The sequence below is a fragment of the Helicoverpa armigera genome, chromosome 17 (genome assembly GCF_030705265.1).
Source record: "Helicoverpa armigera isolate CAAS_96S chromosome 17, ASM3070526v1, whole genome shotgun sequence".
Taxonomy (NCBI): domain Eukaryota; kingdom Metazoa; phylum Arthropoda; class Insecta; order Lepidoptera; family Noctuidae; genus Helicoverpa; species Helicoverpa armigera.
The window spans coordinates 7,114,293-7,141,217 of NC_087136.1; the positions used below are offsets into that span (position 1 = coordinate 7,114,293).

The window sequence follows — 26,925 nt, forward strand, 5'->3', positions numbered from 1 at the left end:
TATTGTAGTCGTACAAGGAATTTACAAGCTTAGTTACTGGTTAGTTACAGCCTTTTTTTTCGTCCTTCTGCTGGGTACAGGCTCTCTTATCCTCTTTTCTCTCACACGGTATAATATAGCGGTAATTGCTTTATAATCTATAATTATAATATAAATTGAGGTTTTGAAAAAATATTGTAAGGAAAAAATGTCTGCAAAATAATTTTATTTCTCTTTAAGTGGTAATAAAAAAAAATAGTTTTTAATCATATTATATTGAAAAAAAAAAAACATTTCAAAACCGATGTAAACTTAACATTCCATCTTTTTTACTTTTTACGTATTAAAAAGCCTCATATCTAGACACTTTATACCAAAAAGACTGGCCACAAAAAATTCTGTACCTATCTATGCATTGTTAAACATTGGTACAAAGAGAACCGACATCCGCATCTTGTCTCCGTTCCCCGATACCGTAGGAAACTGGGGAAGTGGGTGAGCGAGGGTGCACCGTCTAATCAATGTGTTGTACTTCCCTTGTACCTATTTGTACCTACGATATGTTCTACATTATTGTATTAGACTGCTTCATACGGTTAGGTGTGTATGTGTGCGTTTGGCTATAAAGAGGTTGTAATAGAAAAAAGGTTTAATATTAATAGCCTTTTATTTATTGAACATCTTTGGTAGTCGTTACGGGTAGTCAGAAGCCAGTAAGTCTGACAACCAGTCTTACTTATGGGGTATTTATTGCCCGGGTAACTGGGCTCATAGACTGGATGCCGACCTCAACGTAGTTGGGAAAAGACTAAGCAGATGATGTTTAACCGCCTTTTTATACACGCGTTTCCAAGCGGTACCGGACTCGATACAAACGGGGGGTGGTATCGATAGCATTGACAACTACTGGTACAAAAATGATGTTGTAAGCCGTTCGACAGATTTTTGTCTTGTTTTGCTACGGAAAAACCGTCTGTGTAAAAGCGCTATAATACGTAGATAGGTCTGTATTACCTACTCTGTTTAATGATTTCTTTTATGGGTTACAAAGACTTGAAAGATCTAACAAAACGAATATATAGAAATATTCGGATGAGTTACTTCGAATTGTTGTTTTTATTTTATGTTCTTTTATGCCTTTAGTGGTAAAGAAATCTTTGTAGTAAGTTCAAAGACTATAATCTAGCGGAGTGCTTCTTACACGAGTATGTTCGTTTAAGATCTATAATTTGATATAGAATAAAAATATATGTTACAAAGCTGACAAAGTGGACTGTTTAGATTAAAAGTTCATACATTTGTTCTGCATTATTTAGATGTTTTTAGGCTCTTATTCTAAGCCTGTTACTGTTACAGCCTTTTTATCGTCCCACTGCTGGGCACAGGCCTCCTCTCATACGGAAATCTCTGTCACTCTAAAATCACCAACCCGCATTGAGCAAGCGTAGTGATTATTAATGCTCAATCTTTCTCTGTATGAACATACTGCACTGGGACAGTAAAAAGCCTTATGAAAATAATAAAACTTACTTTCTCTTCATAAATAAATAATTGATCAAGAAATGTTTCTTTAATTTTCTAGAGTGCAACTGCGGATACAGTAAACTATTAATGGGTATGCAGTTTCTGCAATGTGGTAATAATTAATGTACTGAGAGACTCTGAATTAATTAGTAGTATTTCTTGTTCTAGCACCGTTGTGTTTCTTTGAAGTTCTGGTGTACTGTGACTATATTTAGGTATGTCTTTAGAATGTGCAATTATGCACTAATTATCACTAAATAGGTTCCACCAGCTGTGCCACCTCTCTCGTACGTTTTTCCCTTAACTATCTGTGTATTAAACATGCCCCTTTTCCGCGGTTTCACCCGCGTCCTCTGGGAACTTCTGCCGTACCGGCGTAAAATATAGCCTATGTCACTCGCAGAGAATGTAGCTTTCTAATGGTCAAAGAATTTCTAAAATTAGTGCAGCATTTTTTGAGTTAATCTATTACAATCAAAGCTCTTTATACCCAATATTAGCATAGATTTAAATTAGTTCTAACGTTATGACGTAAACGCGTGACAGACACAGTAACTGTATGTGGGGCATATAAAATATCTAAGTGAAAGACCATAATAGCATTGTTTTAAATGTGTATGAGATTAAGCTCCCTAGCACACATTTTCACTACAGGCATACAAACATAGTCAGATTTATATCAATAACAGTGGAGTTTATAATTGCGAATAGAAACGGCAATGAAACTATAAACAAGGTCTAACCTAGATAAACATCAAAGGCCCATATCATACGCTCTAATGAACACGTTACTAGCAAAACTTTGTGGAACTACCGTCGTTTATAGTTAAACAGTCTACCTGCAACAAAGTGTTTTCGATACAGAATGACTGTTGCAGGTATTTGGGAATACTAATTGTACGTATGTTCAACCATTTTGATGAGTTGTACCGGCGATTGAAATAGGATATTTTTCAGTCAGTATTTGTGAAATTCTAACAAAATTGTTCGGGCACGTTGTTAGAGTATCCAATGGCGAGAAAATTGTTTGCAAACAGTGTTTGTGAACAAAAAGTGTTGGTGGCATGATTGTATTCAAGCAAAGGGTTGCAGTTTCACGGATAATTTAGAAATATTTGCACCGAATTTCTTATCGTTTATTTAGACAATATTGTACCTAAAGATGCACTTGGCATCCAAATTGACCCGTGGAACTTTAGAGACAGCAAGATATCTCAATACCGTATGCTTCCTTACTTTCTCTCGTCTACATGCAACCATTTAATATAGAATAGCAGTTCATTTACAGATAAAAAAATTCAAATTCAAAATTATTTATTCATCAAAAAAGAATTACAATAAAGTTTGGCAATGACCCTCAAACTAAGATGTCACGTATTTTCTTGTTATGCGTACCATCGTCGCTCAAATGGTCGTACCATTAGACCAATGAGACTGTTATGATCTTATATTAATAAAATCACTCTCTGAAGTATGCTGGGAGATTTTTTATTATTTTGTTTACGTACTTTTAATACTTTTTGATCAAAGAAGAAAGATATTAGGTAGAGTAAATAGTATGAGTTTGAATAACATGCTGAATACGAGTAAAAGCTACTTTAGATGGGTTGGTTAGTTTTGAAATAATTATGAAAATATGAAAATGGCCTTTCAAAAGAAAAAAAAAATTACAAAGGTTTTGTATCAATACTGATTTCTGTATCTAAAATAGCATTCTTAAATAACTTTTTCATTTCAAATACATTTACGATTCGTTTACCAAAATGCTTATCAGAATTCTTATTCACTACAAAAGATATTTAAAGTATTCATACGGCGTAATGAAAAAGGCATATTTTAAAAATTACTTTTTAACCTTTCGGTGAAATAAGTTGTGTACATGGAGAACAAAATGACTTTCGGAGATGCCACATTACGGAAAATCTCTTAAGAAAGTTGCAGGTGCAAAATGCGGGTGTTCAGGGGACTATAGGTAGTTACTGTTTCCGCAATTACACGCCTTCTTTGGAATCAAAAATGGTACTATGCAAAAATGGGATTTTTTGCGTAATACCAAAGATCATTGACAGATATCCCAAAGAACCCGATCACCTCCCGTTCTCTCGTAACTGACTGTTTGGTCATTCTCACCATAGTTATTTGACCTAAAAGAGGGCACCTGACCTACCTGTATCTGGGGGCACGGCAGTGCCCCAGCCAAGTCTCGAGCAAAACGGGCACGGCCGTACCATCTTTTCTCGAAGCGATTCGCGGCTGTTTCGCCCCCCCCCTATATCTTCGACGTGGACAAAGCTAGGAGTTTAGGTTTTCGGTGAATAATAGTAGGCATTAGAACAATCTTAAGTTCGAAATTACATGCCAATTGAATTAATAGTTTAGGAGTTACGGTCGATCAAAGTTACACCATTTTGTCACTCACTGACTCACTGACTCACTGATTCACTGACAGATCATCAAAAATCTAAGGTACTTCTAGCAGACTTAGAAACTTCAAATTTTGCATCAAGATAGGTCATTAGCCACATATAAAGGAAAAATTATAAAAACATTAAAAAATAATATGCCATAGAAAACAATTTTATATTTGCGGTTTGGCAAGAACATTATGTATGGATTTTGACTGCATTGTTAACTTTGTTCGTTGTTTAAGTACCTATTCAATTTGATGAATACATACATAGAATAGAAAAGAATAATATAAATGTAATACATAGACTATCATTAATACAAATTAATACATAAAGTTCATAATTCATTAAATTAATAAAGCTACAACTCCATTGTATTGCGATAAATATTGTATGCGCGCTCGATAGATGGCGTTGTACCTGTCTGAATCGCGCTATGGTTTCGTTACAAAGCGCAGTCTAAGTAGTACTTCAAAATACTTCGATAATTTTCATTTGATAGCGTCTATGAAATCTGTCTATGAAAAACCATTTCGAAACTAAAAAATATTGTAGTGATAATTGATATTCGGAGAAATTTACGTGTTATTTAGTTTAGTTTAGTTATAGTTTGTGAGTTAGTATATATATATTTATTTAGTTAGTTATTTGGAAGAAACAAAAGAGATAGAGAAAGAGAATGGGTCCTAAGCAAAGCAGCAGCTGAAGTCCAAGAAATTATGAGGTCACCTAAAAAAAAGGAAAGAAATACACTTACAAAAAATAAATGAGATCCCACCAAAAACATTAAATGTAAAAAAATGTCAAGTCTCTCGATGCAGTCTTTCCATCGTAAAAAGTTTTGAGATCTCATAGCAGCCAAGTCCTATTCAAAATAATTTGTAGTTATAAATCAACATTTAGTAATTGTATCAATAGTTTTCTTTATATTATAATTATAGTGACTTGGCAATGACCACAAATTAAAAGCTGCTTGCTGCCTGGAATTATGTGCAAATGTTACTGACGAGACCAGTGATCAGATTATTTGTTATGTGTGAATCATGATGGTCACTACCGACTACATGCTCCAATACAATAATTAAGAATACCTTACGGGCCATCGCTTTATGAAAGTAAATGAATCGAGAGTACACTAAGACTGACTGCCGTTGCCGAAATTCGGTTGGGACGACACGGATAAACCAAAAGAAAATTAATTTTGTGATATTAATGTTTACGCATGCGGTGTGTGTAACTTTTAACTCCTCCAAATATGCCGTTTTATTTGTTTCTTCTTGTGCTCATTGCCAAGTCACTATAATTATAATATAAAGAAAACTATTGATACAATTACTAAATGTTGATTTATAACTACAAATTATTTTGAATAGGACTTGGCTGCTATGAGATCTCAAAACTTTTTACGATGGAAAGACTGCATCGAGAGACTTGGCATTTTTTTACATTTAATGTTTTTGGTGGGATTATGTTATCTCCAGTCATCGTTTCTTACTCCGTGGCTGTGTACAAAAGCCAGCCCCCGTTTTGGCGGGCCAATCAAAATTCAGGACACGGATTCGACTCAAAATAGCGTTTCGGAACCTAATTCTCTTTTATTGCAAGTATAATACCAATTAACTTGCTCCTAAGAAACTTTGTTCTTTGAATTTTATACATTGTAGGCTTATGACAGTCGTGATTATCATTTTATTATATAGAGACTTTGTGAAGGAAATTTTGTTATGACTGTATCTGTGTGATTGGATTTATAATTGTTTTGCTTTCTTTTTTGGACTGGTCATTTTTATAATTATTTGTTATTTGATATCAGCACTGTTATATTATTCGATAAAGATGTCATGTAACATAGATGTACCCTTTTGACACACGTAATCATATTCTGAATATTTCCGAATAAATAAAATGATAGATGTATGTCAACACAAAAGTATATGTATAAGTAGTGATGCATAACAAAAGGTAGCTACTTACAAGAAATGATAGTTTGTGACACATGTGTTGTGTTGTGTGATTGTGTGTAATTAAATAAAGAAGACAGACCATTACTGCACTTTTGATGTTATAAAAGGTAAATCTTTCATTAAATAACCTATCAGTTATTAACGACGAAGCAGAATACAGACCCGAATATTCATAAATAATTTACTTTCCTTTTGTTCTGGCATATTTTGGTACTCTTAATACCTTATTACGAAATCTGTTGGAGCTAACCATTCATGTTATTTGATACCTTCTTGTCTAAGGCCAAGTACACCAAGAATAAGAACTTCAGTTTTCTTAAAACCACCGTTATAGCTATCTATATATACTAAGGCTGTAAAGAGGCAAAATCGTATTTTTGTTTGTTGGTAATGGATAAACTTAAGAACTACAGGATCGATTCCAAAATAAATGATCTTTCATTGGTGGAAAGCTACACTCTTCCCGAGTAACATACTATATTTTATCCAGGTACGGGCAGTAGTTACCAAAGTAGAAATGCGGGGAAACGGCTAATAGTGAATAACATTTCTGAGTCTAATTTTAAAAGTAAACAATTGTTCTAAAAGCAAAACGGACGTTTAAGTTGTCGGTGTAAACGGGCCTAGGGAAAGTATTGTCATAAATCACTACAAACAACCAACGAATATGATATCTTTGTGTGGTTAATTAGTTGTCTATGTGTGTGTGTGTTTAGTGTAAGAATAAACGGTGATGTGGCTGTGTGTGTGTTGAAGTATGTTTGATAGCGTTTGAGAGTTTAATACGTTTGTATTTTGTGGTAGGCTGAGTTTAAGTGAAGATTTAAACGTCTAAACGTCGTGTTGGTGCCTTTTCTTAGTTGTGGTTTTTAAAGTGTATCTTGAATGTCATTGGTAACGATAAAAACAATTTGTGGAGTACCAGACTATATCTTGTTTCGTAAAGATGGTTTTTGTACCTCTAAAGATAACATTTGAATTAGACAATATCTTACAACAAGTACTTATGCAAATTTTAGTAACAAGCTTTAATTGTGTGCTTTAAATATACATATAAGCTACTATAAGACCACTTAAACATAATCAATTGATACAACTCACACAGAACAATAAAAATCCTCAATACAACAATACAACAATACCTACTAACCTTCTATTAATGAATTACGACGATTAGCCTCCAATTAGAATCAGATACTGTCAGACTAATCAAATAGATTGTAATTATAGATAGACAGTGAAAGTATTGTTTGTTAAACAATAAACTACTGTAGGTACAGTCGACCAAAAAGGGTTCAAAATGAAAAATAAAATAATACATCTAGTGTAGCTAAGGTTCACTTTGGAGACGACATGATGCTGACAGCAACGACCGCATGAAATTAATAGATAAGCTATTGAAAGCTATTTGATATAAATACGGTCATACAAACCAATAGTGCAGCTGCGGCCTCTAAGATTTCTTGCAGTCGCTGCACGTGCTTGTAATTGCAGTCGGCAGCTCATTTCCAACTAGTCGTAACCTTAACACCTTAAGATGAAATTAACCTTATGTCATGTCATTGAAATTCTTACCCTTAATTTACGCGCACACTACAGACTAAAAAGTTGGTCCGGGTGGTTAGTTTTTTTTTATTCAATCAAAGTTTAAAGTCGGTCTGATACCGGACGAATAAGTAAGTACCTGATCGTTGTTACTGTATATGGACTGCCATTCATCTTCATACTGATGTATGAGTACAAACCAACTATCGCTCAACTAAAAGTTTGTAGTGTGCGAGTACTGGGGTCGTAAAGTACATTTCACCCGACTGTACAATGACTGGTATAATTTATTGTGATTGAAATAAATTGTGATCTGTTTAAAACAAAAGAGTTCTTGATTGCTATTGTCGAAGGTTACTCCCACAGTCCCACGGGAATTAATTGTTTTGAATGATACTCCACATTTTAAAGGTCAAGGAGTCCTTATCGTTAAGGTTCAAGTTGAAGTTATGGTTTGCCATTTCGGTTCACTGTTTTCAGGTCATTGGCATAATTAAAATAATATATTTCTGAATCATCATTATATCAGTCAATAGGCTAGTTTCCTAAAAAATAATAATTAGTCCGTCTTGTAGATTGTCCAAAATTAAGCGATACGTATTTTTTCTTTTTTAAATTGGATCAGAACTTGTTAAGATATAGCGTGTTAAAGTTGAGTGTGACGTCACAAGTTGCTACAATTTTCAGGACACTGTGACGTAAAAGGCCCCCACTCCTAATTTTTGAAGCGTATTATCTTTGTCATTTTATGTTTAATTAAAAAAAGAAAAAATACGTATCCAATATTTTTTGATTATCTAAAAAGCGGACTAAATATTATTTCATTATTTCGACCCTGGACACTACCCTATTGCCGTCCACTGTCGAACATAGGTCTGTTCCAACGAACGCCAACGCATACATCATAATGTTTAACCCTTAAATTGGCAGTATACTCCACAAAAGACATTAACTTTTTTTAAATCGAATGTAATACCAATCTTTAAAAAAATAAAATTTTTTGTTCTTTTTGGCTTGTCATTATTGTATATTTTGGTAGAAAAAATATTTGAATGTGGTTCCATTGAAAAATAGCTGTCAAATTCAAAATGTCTTCGAAGCGGTCTGGTGTATCTGGGTCACGGGTAAGTTTTTTGTGTTTTTCTACATTTTTTTGGATGGGACTTGTGGTTATTTGGCTTTAAATTGCATAGGAACATTATAAATAATATCAATCATTCGTAATTTTGTGTGTAAATAATGTAATCGCAATTTTATAAGTTCATAACTGTGTATGTACTCCCTGAATACCGTTGCCAAGTACGTAGTGAAGTCCACAACATAAACTTTGGTATACACGGAGTACATTGCCTATTACTTAGAAATGCAAACTAGCCATTGTTTGTTGGTTTTTATGTAAAATGACTTCAGTTGTGTTGTGAATTGTATGTCATACAGCATGTTCTTTTTCTTTTTCAGCAGTGCTTGAACCTGAAACGACCTTATTTAGCAGATATGCTTATATCTTTGCACCCGACCCCTTTCAAGACGTCGGCTCTTGAAAGGGGTCCGGTACATGGTGGAATTTGGGTAGGTGAAGGAGAAAATAATTCAGAAACCTACAGCTGAACGGCCGGTGGACAGTGTCAGAAAATGCTGTCGGACATTTTCCAGAAATAGCAGATAAGCAATCACGCTGTAGGTTTTGCAAAGATAGAAGAACTAAAGTTTTTTGCGTGAAATGCAATGTGCTCCTGTGTTTTATGGTAGGAGAAAGTAACAAAAGAAATTGCTTCCGCTAACCTCACACGCAATAAATGCATATTATGTAGTTTGATAAGAATTATGATTAATAAAGGGAAGATTTTACTAAAAAGTGTTTTATTCATATTTTGGCAACGTACTCCACGTAGTACGAACAGAAGAACCCCTATAGTTGGCAACGTACTCCCCGGAGTACATAGATTTTCGCGAAAACTGTGATAGGTAGATTTTTTTTTCGATTTTTTTCAGTCATCTGTCATCGTATTAAACCAGGAAATAACAAAAAATAATTATTTTTTTGTAATAAATTGATTTGCCAATTTAAGGGATAACGTTCTATATTTTTTTAAAGTCATAAAGTAAACAATTTTATTTAAAATAAATTTCAAATGGAATATATACAAACAAATCTCTAAACATTAACCCTCTCCCGGCGTGTCGTTTAAATAAACCAATGCTCTCAAGGTAATGACAAGATGGCTGCGATTACGAGATACCGCATATATTATTTGAGGGCTGAGCGGTCGGACGGTCAAATATACATAATCCTTACATTTCAATATCACCTCAAAACATGGACCCTATTTGTGTCTACAGTTGTGCGGTATTATTATGCTTTTTGATATTGTAGGTCAGGCATTTTTTATTAAAGTTCATAGTTAGGGATTAATATGTTAAATGTAGACATCAATTAATCTGCGTGACTCTCTTTTAACTCAATTAAAATGATAATGCTTACCAAATAACAAAGCTTTTAATCCTACATCCTACATCCTACATCCTACATCCTACATCCTACATATCCTACATCCTACATCCTACATCCTACATCCTACATCCTACATATATTATAAACGTGAATGTTTGTGAGAATGTATGGATGTATGTTTGTTATTCAATCACGCAAAAACGGCTGGACCGATTTAGTTGAAATTTGGTATGTAGATAGGTTATACCCTGGATTAACACATAGGCTACTTTTTATACCGGTCAACAGGGATAAACCGTATTTTATTAATATTTTGTTAAATTAGTATAGACAGCCTCTTTTGAGTTTTGCTGTTTCTTTTTCTGAATCCTGTATTTTTTTTGTTTTTAGGGTTCCGTACCTAAAGGATAAAACGGGACTCTATTGTTTTCGCTTCTCTGTCTGTCCGTCCGTCCGTCTGTCTGTCCGTCCGTCTGTCACCAGGCTGCATCTAAGGAACAGTGATAGTTAGAGAGCTAAAATTTTCACAGATGATGTATTTTTATTGCCGCTATAACAACAAATACTAAAAACTAAAATGTAATAAATATTTTGGGGGGCTCCGATACAACAAACCTGATTTTTTTGTCCGATTTATAAATTTTGGTACGCAACCCTTCGTGTGCGAGTCTGACTCGCACTTGGCCGGTTTTTTTGATTTGTACGCAGGTTTCTATCCTTTTCTCATGGATGCTGCCATAGATTTAGAAACCCACTACCGTTTGATAGACAGGCAATACGTGACACACAATTTTATGCGATAAGAGTCCAAAAACTGACCACTGTAGAGGCATGTAGCTGGCCCCCGAATGTGTTAAAGACAAATTTTAGTAACAAAACAAGCGATACTTTGAAAAATGTTTAACATTGTCTATGAATTGATTCCAAAAATTAAGAAACGCTATAAATACTAATACGTAACTCTAAATACTATAACTTCTACATAAAAAAGTGTGTTTCGTTTTTGGCTTCACCAGAAATCACATAATGGCCGATCTATCTAATGTTATCTATATCTATTGACAACTATTGACAAATATGGCTATCATATTGCGCTTTGTCTGTCAGGGCCATTGGAATTTAACGAAATTCTCCATAATCCGAATTTTGCGGATATATGTTGTCGATTCAAAATCAATATTTCTTTATGTTTTGTTATTCATACCTATAAGGTTTCGATCGAGTCTACCGTACTCCTTGACAAAATCTTACTTTCTTACTTTTTTTATATTATAAATGTCAAAGTTTGTGAGAATGTATGGATGAATGTTTGTTATTCAATCACGCAAAAACGACTGGACAGATTTGATTGAAATTTGGTATGTAGATAGGTGATACCCTGGATTAACATATAGGCTACTTTTTATCCCGGTAAACAGGGGTTTTGATTTTGATGAATTTGACAAAGCAGCCAGGTGGAAAGACATTAGCGGACCATTAATTAATTATCATGTAAAGTCATAGATGGAGTTGTGCATTTTTTCATAAACAAATTGAGGTGGGGTTTTATTTTAGCTTATCTTCCATTAATGTGGAGGCTTAAAAGCAACTTACGTTAAATGAGTAGTATTAAGTAGACCTTAAATATTTTTTTGTGTGTTGCAAAACATGTAACGCTTATGGATCCTAAAAGAAAGGAGAAAGAACTGTTTCTCGCAAGCGCTGCTAAGCGTGACTTAAGTTTCTGTAACTTTAGAAACAAGCCTAGACACAAAGTGCACATTAAAGAAATGAGAGCTTCCTCGATTGAATACTATACGCACGTAAAATGCTTTATCGCCTTTGAAAACGCACAAAAAAAATTCCACTGCGGTAAGAAACCACGGGAGCCGATTCCCGGCCACCATAGGCGTGGGCGATGAGTTTTGAGTGGGTCGTCAACCATCCGGCTCCTAGGAGACCCGTGTCTAACATGCCCAAGTCAGCGATGCGCGTTATTTCACGCGCCCCTTTAGGAGATTCTGCAAACCCCAGTGAGGCCCACCAGGGCCAAAGCCTAACACTCCCTCACGCTGCACCCATAGCGGGACCAGTGCAATCACATTGTCACTGACAGAAGACTGCATTCTCTAATGAACAAGTCAAACTGATGGCTGAGAATAACGTAACTTTCCAGGATGCCATGCAACGTATTGCACATACCCTGGCCTTTGCGAGCTTGGTAATCCTATTCTCCACCTTCACAAAAACACATAGGAAGTGGTGAAGAGCGGGCGTTTTGGGGGCTGTCTTTTGTTTTTGACGTCCGAAAAGTGCTGAATTATAAGCATAATTTGAATAAACGTTTTTGAGCTTTTTTCACTTGAGTTTTGTGGTAGGTACATGAATATATTAGAATAGTGATTAATTAGTTTTGGTCGCGGGTACTTGGACGTCTTCAGAACGTATTTACCAACTGTTAGTGTTCATCATGCACACCCGCTTCTCTAACTATATTTGAAGGATCAACAAGATTGTTTTAGTTTGTTATGTTAACTACGCTACTATAGCCCGCTGTCGAAGAATCTTTTAACATAAATTCTGGAGAAGCTACATAATTATTAGCGTGTACACAGCTGTTTCCACCAAGTTTGCTGGCTCCACCAAGAAGTGACCAATTGCGAGCGCACATTTTGAAAAAAAAAAACTGCAGGCTTCAAGTACGAACACATGAATTGGACTCTCACAGATATTGGCCTGTTCGTGAACTAATTCAAACATTTCGGTGGAATCCCAACTTAACATAGTGAGTGAGTGCACAGAAAATCCTCAAGTGTTTCCCCCGTAGTGAAACTATGCGCCTGCCTGATGTCATCAAACACCCAGCTATTCCCCAATTATGTGGATGTTGGCTTTCAGTCAAACCGAATCTGTTTGAGTACCAATAGTTTACTTGAAGTGACTACCTACATGATCCCCTCAACCCAGTGAACTGGACACCACGTTAAACATGGAATGACTGTTTGACAGAGTTTCTGGCTTCAGATAAGTTGCAGTTGCTGCAGAAAATGTACAAATGACAGTTTTATCAGACATTTGTATCCTGTGAGAATTACTTACGCCCCATACGTAATCATTTTCCAAATCGGTTGACTAGGTCCAGAGATTTCCAAAACGTCACAAACTTTACTTCGTTCATTTAAATATAAATGGTCACACATGAGAGACGACGGCAGATAGAAGAGTATGGAAGGAGAAAACATATTAACGACCCCAAATAAAATTGGGATAAGGGCAGGGGGATGATGATGACGATAAATGGCCAAACATGCATATACCGGATAAATAGTATTTTAAAATTCTATATTGCCCACGCAGACGAAGTCGCGGGCAACAGCTAGTCTTGGATAAATATCTTGTGCTCGAATCTTCATATCATCGGTGTCGGCGCAGCATGTTTTCTTCTTCCATACTTTTCTGTCTGCCGTCATCTCACAAGTAACACTTTTTCTTGCCATGTCAACTTTCTCTCTCACACTCTATCCATAACTTTCTCACAATCTTTTCATCATTTCTTTGGTCGTCGCCTTCCACGTCCACATTGATACTCACCGTGAAACTTCACATAGTTATTATGCTTTTACGTTTCTCGACACAAATCAATACTTGACAACGACGTAGGTATTAGGCTGTTTAGTGCTAGTCTTAGCATAATCCTAAGTTATAAAGCTCCGATATATCCCAGTTTAGTACACGGCACTAGCTTACACGGCCGTATTTCAGCGTTTGTACACAGTATGGAATAAACAGTAGGTTAGCTTTGTGTAGATAGTAGGTCATGCCTGAATCTTCACTATATTCGTATTATATATTGCATGTATAGTTGTTTGGTATTTTTAATTAAGTTAGGTTTTATTTGGAAGTATGTCAAGCGTCCTTAAAATAAAAACTATACAGAAATGTCACAGAAGGTTTAACTATAAAATAAATAGTAAGAATAACATTTACATCTTTGCATACATACATATGTACCTTTATTTGGCAATATTTCATACATACATAATAGCCACCAAAACATCAATGTCTTTTCTTATCTTTAAAAATATGTCTACATAAAAAGCAACTTTTTTATTCACCTGTCAATGGAACGTTTACAGTTAAACTACTGTATATATTTCTAACTGTGGCACAAAGCCCGGCGGTTATCACGTAAGTAGCTCTTGATAAATGGAGCGAAGGCTGGATACCACCATATCTTTCTGGTTAATAAACTCTTGCCCTAATTCTCTTTTCTCTTAGGAGTTGAGCTATTTAGAGAACCAATCTTGATGATTATGATGTTATCTTGATATATTTTTTGTACGATATACTCAATTATAGAAATCAAGTTTGTTTTGGGTGCTTTGTTTAATATAAGTTCAGTCGATGTTAGAGTTAATATCATTTGCATTAATCACAAAATAATCTCGATTTCTGCTTGCCCGTGACCTCAAAACAATGAGTCTTTTGAAAGTTGTTGAATTTTAATTTTGATGGTATTTTTAGAAGGGAATAAGCGAAAAGGTATGGTAAATATTTGCTTTACCTAAAAATGTGTAATAAAACTGTTCTATTAGATCTGAGAGTATTCCGCAAACTGTATTTTGGATATATTTACCAAAGTCTTACACATAACCCTAAATTAGCTTTACCAATAAACGTTTCTCCTATCTTTCGAAGGTTCGTAAAATGCAGAAGCTAAATCCTCTCGATACTTAGCTAACTTTATTTCAGTTAAGCTCCGTGGTTTAAGTTAATTAACAGGTATTTAAAGCTAATTACCAGTAGCCACATTGGTTACCGAAACGGTTTAGCGGGTATTTTGAAAATCGAGTGAATATTGAAACTAATGTAAGCGAATATTAGTGCAGTTAATTAGTTTTAGTTTCCGACTACTCTTCGTAATTACAGTCTACTGTATACTTTATATATTAATACTGATCAGAATTATTGTAAGAGCTTTGATGAAATAGGAAGATTTGGATGTTTTTGTGTACGAAATAATGAAAATCTATATTGTCAAGAAGAATACACACTTTTCGAATTAAACTACCAGCAAGTAAGGTATGTAATTCAGCCATATCCGTATCTAAACAGTCAAAAGTTTGGATTTACATATTATTTTCTTTCGGATAAAATCAAGAGTCAAAATCCCAGTTCTATTTATTCAATTTAAACATCGCACACATTTACAAAAGACAAACATAAGAGCAGTGAGCTGGCTTAATAAATTGGAAATACTCAATACGAGGCTGCAATTTTCCAGTCTCGAATATCGAGGAAAATACAGTTACAAACCCCATGAGTTGGTAACGAACTGGAAGCGACACTTGAGTATGTTTTACAGAGACTTTGTGCACATTAGAAATACGAAGTTTTTATGTAATTTGCTACTATTTTTCTATGTCCTAAAAACATTATGTTTTGCATCATATGGGTAGATTTTTATCGTACTGCCTACTTCCAAGGTAAATCTAATCGGTTCAGCTGTTTTAACGTGAAAATCGTGGCAAACAAACAAAGTCACTTTCACATTTATTGTATTAGTGAAACGAGGATTCTATTCAAAGAAGTATCGCTCATCTCCTTAGCAAGTATCACAATGCATGCCAAGTAAACCATTGTATGTACTTCGCCCTCTGTTGCATGCCTACTCATGTGGCACTCACCGTTTACGGAACACGAAATGCGCTCCAAAAATATTTTATTTTTTCCTTTCAAGTTTAAAAAAGTTTCGTTGTTGGCACAATAATAAAGAGCCTGCCGGCTGTTTTGAAATGTGCGGGATTACGACGCCAACGCGGCCATTTTAAAGTACTCACTGTGAAGTATTATGGTTTTTATACATCTTTTATTTGGTGGCAGCTGTAATGCTTAAATAAAAGGTACAGAATGGTCAGCGCTGGGTGGAAGAAAAAATGCGATGGCACAATGAGATGCAAGCAGATGAATGAATTTCTTTTCAGTAGCGTTTTAATGAGTATAAAATAGTTTGATTTTAGATCTCATTGTTAATTGTTTTGAAGAACAATATACATGCCAGCTTTAACAATAATTAAGGTTCAAATTAAAAACTTATGATACATAGACGCGTTGAAGTGTTTTCCATTACATTGACGCAGAAAACTGATTACACAAACTAACTCATTAAAACTTAGCACGAAAAGTTCAGTGGTTTCACGCATTTTAAAATAGAAAACTCACTTTGCTTCACTCTCAGTAAACCATTATAATTAGACCTCGTGTTAGCAAAAATAGTTCTTAATCACTGGGTATAAGGTTCTATTTACTATTTCTGTGGGTCAATGACACTGGCACGTGTAAATGGGGGCATCTTCTCAGCTGTCGTGATGACCTACCGTCCTACAGTGTGCTACGACAAATTCTGTTGTTACAATGTGTCTACGGCGTAGCGTGCTACGGTGCTACGCGAACGTAGTAAGAGCTTTGAAGTCATTTATAACTGGTCTTATTGGTGTCTTAGTTGCCTTGCGTTTAATTACTGCAGCTATTTTAGTTCTTAGTGATGTTTATTGAAACGTTTTGTTATAGTGCTAAACATAGCATAGTATTTCATCATTTTCGTGAGCATAGTAAAATAATGTTCATTGAACATCTTTGGCAGTCGTTACGGGTAATCAGAAGCCTAGTAAGTCTGACAACCAGCCTTACCTGGGTTGCCCGGGTAACTGGGTTGAGGACGTCAGATAGGCAGACGCTCATTGTAATACACTGACACTCAGCTGCATCTGGTTAAACTGGAAGCCGACCCCAGCATAGTTGGGGAAAAGTATCGGAAGATGATGACCTGTGTCTGCGCAAATGCTCGTGCACTATAATGTGTCCTGCACAGCTGGCTGATGTCCTTAAATGAGAACAGCCGCCATTATCCATGCTACAGCACTTTAGTTATTTTTGTGAGCTAAAATACGAACATTATACAAAACATAATTAAGTCTGATAACCTGATAATCGATACATTGTTTACACACATCAAAGTCACGTTGCTTTGTTTTCGCTCATGAATACATTGGTATGCATATACGTAATGTTTACTTAGCTAAACTGTGTGTATTGTTCTGTTTGTATTATAACCAGATAATGTGTTAACTGCATGAGTTTATGCTCAAATAATAAGTTAGGTAATTGATCTTTGTATAGATGGGTAATTAGCAAATGGTATAGAAAAGATAACGCATTATCATCAGCCTATGTCAGACCAAGGCTGCCCGTGATATAATGCTGTCGAGCTCAATTTTATTTATTTTTTGCTCTGATACTTAATATCATTAAATAAGACCAACTAATGCTAAACTACGTTTGCAAATATTAAAAATAGAAGTTTGGTTTGTTCTTTTTAATAAAATAGCTGAAGAGATTGTGCCGAAATATGGTATGGGTATAGATTATCAGCCTTACTTATAAACGTGAATTAAATATAAGTAATATTTAAGGGCTGTTTAAGAAAATTCTTACTTATAAACGTTTATTAAGTATGTCTTAACTAACATTTAAGTAGTGATTAGTTAAAATGTTCCTCAGAAGGTGATTAGAGATTTTATAAGTAAGGGGGTATAAGTTTATCTGTAGGTATGTGAATAGTCCACAAACCACAAAGCAATCAAAACAAATGATAAAAAAACAAAAGAATCAAAAAGTAAACAACAGTGCGTGAACTCCGAAAAAAAACCTCAGTCTATGAACAATTGTCACGAATGTATCAGTCATCTTATGTGCTCGGCAATTTTACCTATAGGTATGCATATGTATTTATATGGGTGTGTTTATTTCCATACAATATGCATATTTCTGTGTATTTTATGACCAATAGGTTGCCAGAGTTATTGTAAAGGCTACTACTTTGTATGTTTATGTACACGACCTAGCGAAGAGTGGTGCGAATGTATAAGACGATGGAATAGCATTTTTATTACACTTTGTTTTTTGAAACGAAATAAAATATAGTTTCTTGATAAACTGTGTAGCTTATTAAGTAGGTCGTTTGAAAGATGAAATAATGCCGTAGATTTCTTTTTCTTTAAAAAAAACATAAACACATAGAAGCTGTATGCAGTGTGTTTGGTTTTTCAGGTCAAGTTTGCTAATTTAATGTAACAAAATTAAAGAGACCTTTCAAAACGTGTACCTACTCGAATTATCATGTAACTATTAGGTAGTAGTATACATTTAAATAAAACCTCTACAAATCATAGAAATTGGATTCTAATTCGTGTTATTTTTGAATGAGACACTCATAAAATTACTCCGGCAAATTGTTGTCAAAGGTCAAAGGTCACAGTTCAAAGCCTGACCTTCATTTTATTTACTAAATAATTCAGCATGCAGTATACTGAAAATTTCACTCATAACATTTCCATGTAATGTAGCTACTATTTTTAGTCGCCACTTACAAAGAAATAGGTTAATTCTCAATGTAAGGTTATTTTAAATATAAATAACATTTTTAATTAATTATTCTATTCGTTCTGACGTGTAGGCAATTAAATATTCCACAGTTTCTACTTGGCCTGGAAGCTAGCGTGCACTTGAGTTTGAAAAATGATTCCGCTTAATTACTATTTCATGTTTATAACTAGACATCTCCGCTACCTTGTTAGTGTAGATTTTTCATTAGATATTGGAAATAAAAAGTAATATGAAGGCCATTTTTACACGGTTTATTTTTATTCCAAAAACATGAAATCAAATGCTGAAAATAAGTAATTTATGATCATCGAACATTTTATCAGGCAACCTTAAAAATATTCACCCTCATTACTTTCTAGATTTTTGCTGGAAAGAAAAACAGACTCAATCCGATTACAATATTTATTATTAGTTGTAAATGATCCTACGAAAGCTTAGTCACAAAATCACCCTGCGACCGAAAAATCAATACCGAAATACTAAACTGTTACTCAAGTAGCAAAATGATGTATAAACGCCAGTTACACGCCATTAATCATTCTTTGAAACCATTGATTTTTCTGATTACGTATCGAGGTTAGCTAGAATTAAGCTGCCATACCCCATAAATATTTTTGTAATTCAAGGGGCTGCTACACACTCCATACTCTTCACACCAAGTGATTGCTTGTTCAGTCCCTTGTCATGCAAATTTCGACCTTTACCCCATAGAAATAAGTACGTATTTTTTATAATTTTACAAGCAAAAAGTCTCGTGATTACTCTAACTTTTGATAGGATTATGGGTTCATAAGTTTATATTTATGCGAGTGAACTCCAAGCAAAGCCGTGCAAGTAATAAAATAAAGCATTTCCTTATATCTCGAAGTTAGCTGCGATTCTAGGAAACATTTTTCAAGAAATTCAAGCCCGCTCGGTTGCGGTTTGAAAGAAATTGGATTTAAAATTCCCTGTAATCTTTTCCATCTTTCTGACGATGTTATTTGTTCTAGGTTTGGGGTTTGTTCATGTAAATTATGTTTTCAACTGACGGCAGCCGGTGCCAAGTTTGGTAGACTTGTTTAGAGTGCAATGACCGATTGGGGTCACGTCGATCGAGAGATATGACCGGCAGCTAGATTATTAGCTACCTATGAGTTGATTGATATACCTATCACATATCATATATTATATAATGTGTGTTTCTGATAGATAAGCAGTTTAATGATACACGTACACAATGATTAAGCTCTCTAATCTATTAGGTAAGACATTGATTAAAGTTATTGATACATACTATCGTTAATCATTTTAAATCGGTATTTTTATAAACCAAACAGTAATCTGAGTCTATTAACATCCTCTAGAAATAATGAACAATTAGCAACTACGTAATACAGGTTGCTAATGACATCTGAGAAGACCAGTGCCTCCGGGGAAATAAATTTAATCTTAGAAATTGGGTCGCTTCAAGACTAAGGGGATGCTCTCGTCTTTTCTTCTTACTTAATAATGCTTTTTAACCCCCGACGCAAAAACGACGGGGTGTTATAAGTTTGACGTGTCTGTGTGTGTGTGTGTGTGTGTGTGTGTGTGTGTGTGTGTATGTGGCATCGTAGCTCCCAAACGGATGATCCGATTGTAATGCGGTTTTTTTTATTTAAAAGGTATGTCAGTCGGGAGTGTTCTTAGCTATGTTTGGTGGAAATCGGTTCAGGTCTTCAAGGTCATCAGCTCGTTTGTTAGGTGTGATAGGAATGTTACACGCTCAGTTTACTTGCAAGTATATGTGGGATCTGAAATTTGAAACACTAATGTCTTTTGGAACCACTGAGCTGGTCTGCTGTTAGGGCACGAAGATAGGAGACGTAACCCTGAACTGCCTTTTAGTAAACCCATCGAGTTTGGGCTCGTTGAATTTGTCTTGACGAGTTCTCTTCATGTTTCTGATTGACGAGTTCCTGATGCTGGAAATGGGATGTGGTGGATGAAACCCTGGAATGCCGGAATGAAACGGATAAACCGATTTATATTTTTGCTGAAAATCTAGAATGTCCAAAGGTTAATCTTTATTGTTTCTCAATCTGTGCAATTCTCCCAGAGCCAGTTTGTCATGAGGATTGTTTAACAGCTTCCTTTGGCCGAGATCGCATATAGCGACCCCATCTTAAGATAAAATAATTTAATGAAAGAAGGAAAAATTAAGGAGCTCCTTTAAAAAGCATGAAATAAAATTAAATTATGAATTTAAAAAAACCCCCGACCCAAAAAAAGTACGCAATAATTATGACAAAAGGTTAAAAACGCTAAACTCTATAAAAAGCAAAAAATAACTTTTAACACTACGTAAACTAAATTTTGACGTGTCGGGGGACCGCTTTTTACCTTCATAAATACTTACATAAATCAAATGATTCGTTTAAAAAAACGCGTATCTAAACTAATGAATTTGAGCGGTCCCCCGACACGACAAAATTTAGTTTACGTAGTGTTAAAAGTTATTTTTTGCTTTTTATAGAGTTTAGCGTTTTTAACCTTTTGTCATAATTATTGCGTACTTTTTTTGGGTCGGGGGTTTTTTTAAATTCATAATTTAATTTTTATGCCACAATATAAGCTGGTTTAGTGTAATAAGAATTAGAACAAAGTACTATGAATATAAGCGGTTATTAGGTATTTTGGAACCATTTTACTTTGAAGCAATTGAAAGATGACTACTATAACTATGTAGAAAAAGAAAACAACACAAAATTAATTAAAAAAAGTGCATACAATATTTTATTCATTGAGTGGTATCTTTTAAGTTCCATAATATTTTTCGAGATCTAGGTACACCCATCAAAAATAACCCACACTGCGCTCTCGGACACAACTCGTGTGTGGGCAAATCCCCCCAGCTTGGTGGCGGGCTTTGTCCAGCTGTGGTCTAAGTTGTGACAACGATGTAACATAAAAAATGGTGCCCATTTTCTAGTGTTTAAGTAAAGTTACGTATAAAAAATATGGTGTAGTATTAAAGGTCTGTTTACTTATTTATTCCAGACGCTGAAGGCACGGGCGGGGCGGACCTGCAGCGCAAGTTGGATCTGCTCAACGGAACGCTGGACGCGGAGAGAGCGGAGCAGGCTCGCAGGCAGATGCAGTATATTGCTCATTGTAAGTAGAATTAATTTATTATTTATGTTAGAAAGGGTTCATTGATAAGCTCTTGCAGTTAAAAGATTGTTGAATGATGAGGGAACGTTAAACGGTACGTTAAAGAGAGAAAATCATTATGAGAATAGGCGTTAATCTCAAGGCTCTAAATTGTTTAATTTTTTCGCATAGTAAAGACATTGACAACTTAATGCCTAGATTATCAGGGGGTGCTCTCGCTGTGGCGGAATATTGGGCTGACATAGTGTAGTCTCATATGACATGTCATCGACTCGAAAGAAGAAGAAGAAGATCAGGGGGTAATCATAACTTCATATATCCGCGGAGCATTTCAAATTATTGTACGTGCAGCTTAGGTTAAGCAGGAAGATCTTATGTTTTACAAATACAATTAGTCTGATAGCGATATCATTCAGAGGTTTTTTATTATGAGGTATAATTGACCCTTAGGGGCTCCAAAACTATCACACAAATTTGAAAATACCCACACACACAAATATTTTGAACAGCCGCTTACTACATAACACTAACCTATAAACAATCTTCTTTCCAGCGGGTTACTCCGAGGACTCGGACTACACGTCGGACCTCAACTACCCGGTGGGGCAGCACGCCAACTGCAGCGCGTCGCAGTTCCGCAGCGCTGCACACCAGATGCACACTCCACAGGTAACATTTACTACCATACTACGTATAAAAAATACGGCTACGTAAAATAATACTAACTGTTTTCCGCGGTTCGAACCGTCCGACTTCGACATCTGACGGAAAATATAGCTTATTAGTATGTCCATTTTCAAGCACTAGTAGTCTCTGTGTACCAAACATTTAATGTAGTTTTAGCGTGAAAGCTGGACATACATATTACATTCCCATTTAGAATATTAATAAGGAATTCATAATGCGATATAATTTTGCTTGTGGAGATGAAAGGTAGGATGGTGGGTAAACCCTTAAGATGGTAGGCTCCTAAATTGGTATGAAACCAGCAAGAAAACATAAATTTGACATACATACAGAATTGTATTTTTTTTTAATCTTTATTCCCTGGCACAAACTTTAACCAACGATCCGTGAAGTACTTCTCTCAGAACGAATTTGAAACTGTGAAACAACTAGTGGAGTGGTGATATATGTACTTAGTATCTAAACGCTTTGGCGCTCAACCCTGTTAGGTCCACGTGTGACCTGAATTCGCACCGAAAGGCCTTAATTATTTGACAGTTGGACAGCTTGTGTTGCTCGATAGTTTTGAAACTACTAGAAAGTATATTTTATGATGAAAATGCGTGTAAGACTGCCTCGTGTCGTATTCGCATAGCGCGCCTGCTGTGCACGGGAGATCCCATTCGATTCGGTAATCGAATGGGATCTCCCGTGGTAACTTGTGAAAGCTTTATCACTACCCGGTGGTAGTGATAAAGCTTTCACAAGTTAGCCCGGAGTCTAGAAGTTGGTAGTGATGCACCTGTGCATCGGAGAGAACGTAAATATTAGGCTGAGAGTAAGAGAATGGAGAGTGCATCTATGTCCGCGACAATACTTGAGACCTATAGTATGTCCCGCGAAACTGGTTAATCTCCTTATAGAGAATAGCTGCCGTGGCCGACAATCGATCTGTTGTCAATTGTTATCAGGAAAATATTCATATTTATTGGCATACCATAATGTTACAAGGGGTTTAAAGCTAGGTACATATTATGGACCCTGTTAGGGCACAGCAAAAGAAGGCTAGGCCATACGCCCTTTAAACTTTAAAACAATCTAAACGATTTTTAATATTTGTTTTATGGCATTTCCAGAGATCTTTGGAGGTATCTCGTGAGAATTCGTACGAGAGGGAGGAGTATCACATACACGGGGACACCGACCCGCTGTATTATAATAGTCAGCCGCGGACCAACAGGTAAATGCTTACAAAACAATTGCTACTGTAGAGAAAACTCTCTGAATAATGATCACACTCAATTTACACCGCCGAGAAATGAAATGGAAGCAACTTTTGGAAATCTCGCGCCTTCCAGATTTTCTTGGTTTGAATCTAGTTCATTTTTTGTAAAATTGACCGAGTCAACTTTCGAGGTCGAATTAGACGGCATATTTTTAATTGTTCAATCAGTCCCAAAGCCTCAAATGTTACTAATGAACTTCCTTTTGAAACTATGCTTTACAAAATTAAATGCTGTTTGTATTAATTGCAGGATAGACACATGGTCACAGTTGCACGCACAAGTGAGCGTGGAGTCAGCGATATCATGGCGGACCGCGGCTGACTGGCAGTCTGGGGGTAAATACCAAGACACTGCTCTAACTACCAATTATGATGGAGTGTTCGTATTTCACATTGTAGAAACCTTGCTCAGCAAAATAATCTTGCAAGACTGTCATGGATGATGAATAAAAATCCTACTAATTATTATAAACGCGAAAGTTTGTATGTATGGATGTATGGATGTATGGATGTTTGTTTCACGCAAAAACTACTGAATGGATTTTAATGAAACTTTACAATAATATAGCTTATACATCAGAATAACACATAGGCTACAATTTGTAACCAAACCTCTCGAAATACTAAACCTGCGCAGACTAAGTCGCGGGCACCAGCTAGTAAATACATAAACATCTGTGTAATTTGAAGTTAATGCAGTTATTATACGTGTGGATGTTTGTAGGTAAAGACGATGTAGATTCAACATATATTTAGAGTTTTTGGGTAACACGAGACAACAAATAGTTCCTTTTTTTGATACAGCTGACATATGAGGTATTAACGATGTTGTTTTTTTTACAGAAGAGCAGCGACGGCCGAGTCTGGAGCGTCAGAACACGCTGTACGATGACAACATGCCTATGTATGGGTTCGATAGCTACACCAGTATCACGCACACTAGGTATATAATGCCAACTATCTTTTAAAAATATATATACCTAATATCAGCAAAATATAAAATAATATATATAAATGATCAGATTTTCTGAGGAGTTTTGGAACCATATTCTAATATCCCACCAGTTATATTAATGTCACTTTTCGTTGTAATTTTATTAATGAAGAAGGGGCTCACCTATCCAAACCAAATGCTCAGGTTTTGTTCGGAATTTTTTAGTAGATGGTTTATGTAAGTTTCCACCTATTACACAGCTCTAATTGAAATTATATCAGGACTATTCAACATGCATTTCATCTAATCTAATGTCGTCTTTCCAGGGACCACTCGCATTTATCTCAGCAGCCCAGTTACGAGGAGTTCTACGACTCGTCCAGCTATCCCTACCAGACGTCGTACGTCGGAGACGACTCGCGTCAATGGGATAGCGGAGGCCAGTACTTCTACGATGACGGTCACGGACTCACCCCGACGGACTACGAGAATATTGTCAATAAGAGAAGGTCTTCTGTTGTTCAGTTGCCGCAAGTGCCGCCTAAACCGGTAAGAATTTGAGCTATATGTTTCTTTTTACTTAGGTGCTATTGGATATCAACAATTTTCTATGGTATCACCAATGTGTTTCAATTAAATGGGAGAAATTGAGATGAGGATCTATTGTTGTCTACAAAGACCTTATTCTTAACCAGCGTTCTTTGTACATACAGATACACCTGTTCAGGAATTTGTGGGAACCACTTTTGTCTCTGTCATTGGGGTTCGGGTTCGAACTACTTGGGGAATATAAAAGGATGAATTTTGAGAACTTTGCCGTTGCGTTTGACCTCAAAAAACAATTTGCATGGCTAAATTCCATCAGTGCATGTGTCTCTTTAGTCAGGGAAATACCATTAGTAGCTTTGGTTTGAATAGATGAACAGAATGAGAATTTAATTTTTGTGGTCTGTTTCCAGTTGGTGCCCTCGTCTAGGTACTCCGACTACAATGAGATGGCCCCCTACAGGCCGCGGCCGCGACGGACTGCCGCCAGTCTTCCAGGTAAATGCTGTGTTACTAATGTATTGCCTAATCAATCAGTTAAACGGTCAATGGAGGCTTTCATTAAGTATTAATTAACAACGTGTGGCTTGTCAGTGTTATTGTCTATTTAAAGGAACGCTGCTGTCAAACCAATTATGGGATGGTTTTTAGTCACAAAATAAATAGGCCTCATCGTTGCCTCATAAAAAATCACACTTTATTGATCCATCTAGATTTTGTTAATAAGAAACCCAAGGGGCTACTTATTGTTCGAAAGAGTTACCGCAGCCCTGATACATAAAGGACTTAAGAAACAACTTAATGGGTTTTTGTCAGTAAGAGCCTAACATTCCCTCTCGCTGCTAACAAACAGCTGTAGGGGTCATTTGATGATTTCCCATCTATGATAAAAATTACATAAATTATTCCCAAAGCCTTAAAAAAAAACGTTTCTGGAAATATAATCTCTGTAAGAAAATATGCCTCATGTCCTCATAAAAGGACATACCCGCTTTACCCCCAACGTAACCTTCCAGCCACGCCGTCATCGACCCCCAAGCGGGGCCGCGCGCTCCCCGTGCCTCCGGGCAGCGAGTCCTCGGGCTGGTCCCGCTCGGGGCGGTCGCGTCGGCTGCCGCAGCCGCCGGCGCAGGCGCGTCCACGCCGCGCGCCCTCCGCCTCCACGCTTACGCACGTGCCTTACGTACCCGGTGAGGGGTTCATGTTTTTAGCTGGACTGCTATTGCCTAAAACGTTGTTGAATATCCTAGCTGATACGCTATTGTCAAAATCTTTACTAGATGTAAATTCTGCTACAAAAAATTGTAGCCCATTGATTCTGAACTCGTGAAAATGCAAGATGTCAAGGCACATTTACATTGTAGTTGTATAGAAAAACATGGTGAGGAAATCGTAATAAGTATGGAGTTACTTATAGATAGGAAACACCGCGGCATTCAATAAAGTATTTATTGATAGATAAGGAAGTAATATGTGTATAACGAAAAAACTTTTGTAAAAAGGCTATCGTTGATCACAAAATGGCACAGAATTTATTGGTATATACAATTACTTCTTTTCGGTCACGTAAGTGAATTATATACTACCTAAAGAAAATTGGAGCTGTAATATCTTCGCAAGCTAGGGTTTCGCGCTATTCAACGTCAGGCTTGGATGCTTACAGTTTTAAAGCCGGTAGCAAATGCCCGGGGCCAGTGTACGAATGTGTCAAACAAATATGCTCGCGGTGTACCCTCAGGCTATGTAGAAAATGTTTAGTCGGTGTTGGTAGTCGCTCCGGGGCTTTTGCAATTTTCTGTAGCTTGTGCCTGAGGCCAATTAAGTGTAAGACGTAGCAGAGACATAAAAAGGAGTCGAGAGTAGGACAGATTTATTAATTTATACATTGTCTTCGAATTCGAACTTGAATTATGACGCTAAGAATTTCATCGTTTTTTTAATTATGGATATGAAATGGATGAATCATCGATCGAACGTGCTGTGTGATACAGGTACATATAGATGTTTTTTCTCACAAAAGGAATTAGCCATAGCTGCATATTTTACATTCACACTGACATGTT

At 36.1% G+C, this 26,925-nt stretch overlaps 2 protein-coding genes across 2 annotated transcripts in view; both read left to right on the top strand.

Moving 5' to 3' along the window:
- Positions 1 to 26,925, top strand: part of LOC110384308 (phorbol ester/diacylglycerol-binding protein unc-13) — a 120,970-nt gene that overhangs the window by 93,833 nt on the left and 212 nt on the right. Inside the window, exons 6-13 of the mRNA XM_049846342.2 lie at positions 21,318 to 21,431; positions 21,985 to 22,100; positions 23,234 to 23,337; positions 23,633 to 23,718; positions 24,226 to 24,325; positions 24,643 to 24,865; positions 25,276 to 25,360; positions 25,879 to 26,052. Of these exons, the coding sequence (XP_049702299.1) occupies positions 21,318 to 21,431; positions 21,985 to 22,100; positions 23,234 to 23,337; positions 23,633 to 23,718; positions 24,226 to 24,325; positions 24,643 to 24,865; positions 25,276 to 25,360; positions 25,879 to 26,052 (1,002 nt within the window). The remainder of the gene's footprint in view (positions 1 to 21,317; positions 21,432 to 21,984; positions 22,101 to 23,233; positions 23,338 to 23,632; positions 23,719 to 24,225; positions 24,326 to 24,642; positions 24,866 to 25,275; positions 25,361 to 25,878; positions 26,053 to 26,925) is intronic.
- Positions 25,894 to 26,925, top strand: part of LOC110384263 (protein unc-13 homolog B) — a 220,433-nt gene continuing 219,401 nt past the window's right edge. The window contains exon 1 of the mRNA XM_049846689.2: positions 25,894 to 26,052. The gene's annotated coding sequence lies outside the window, so the exon portion shown is untranslated. The remainder of the gene's footprint in view (positions 26,053 to 26,925) is intronic.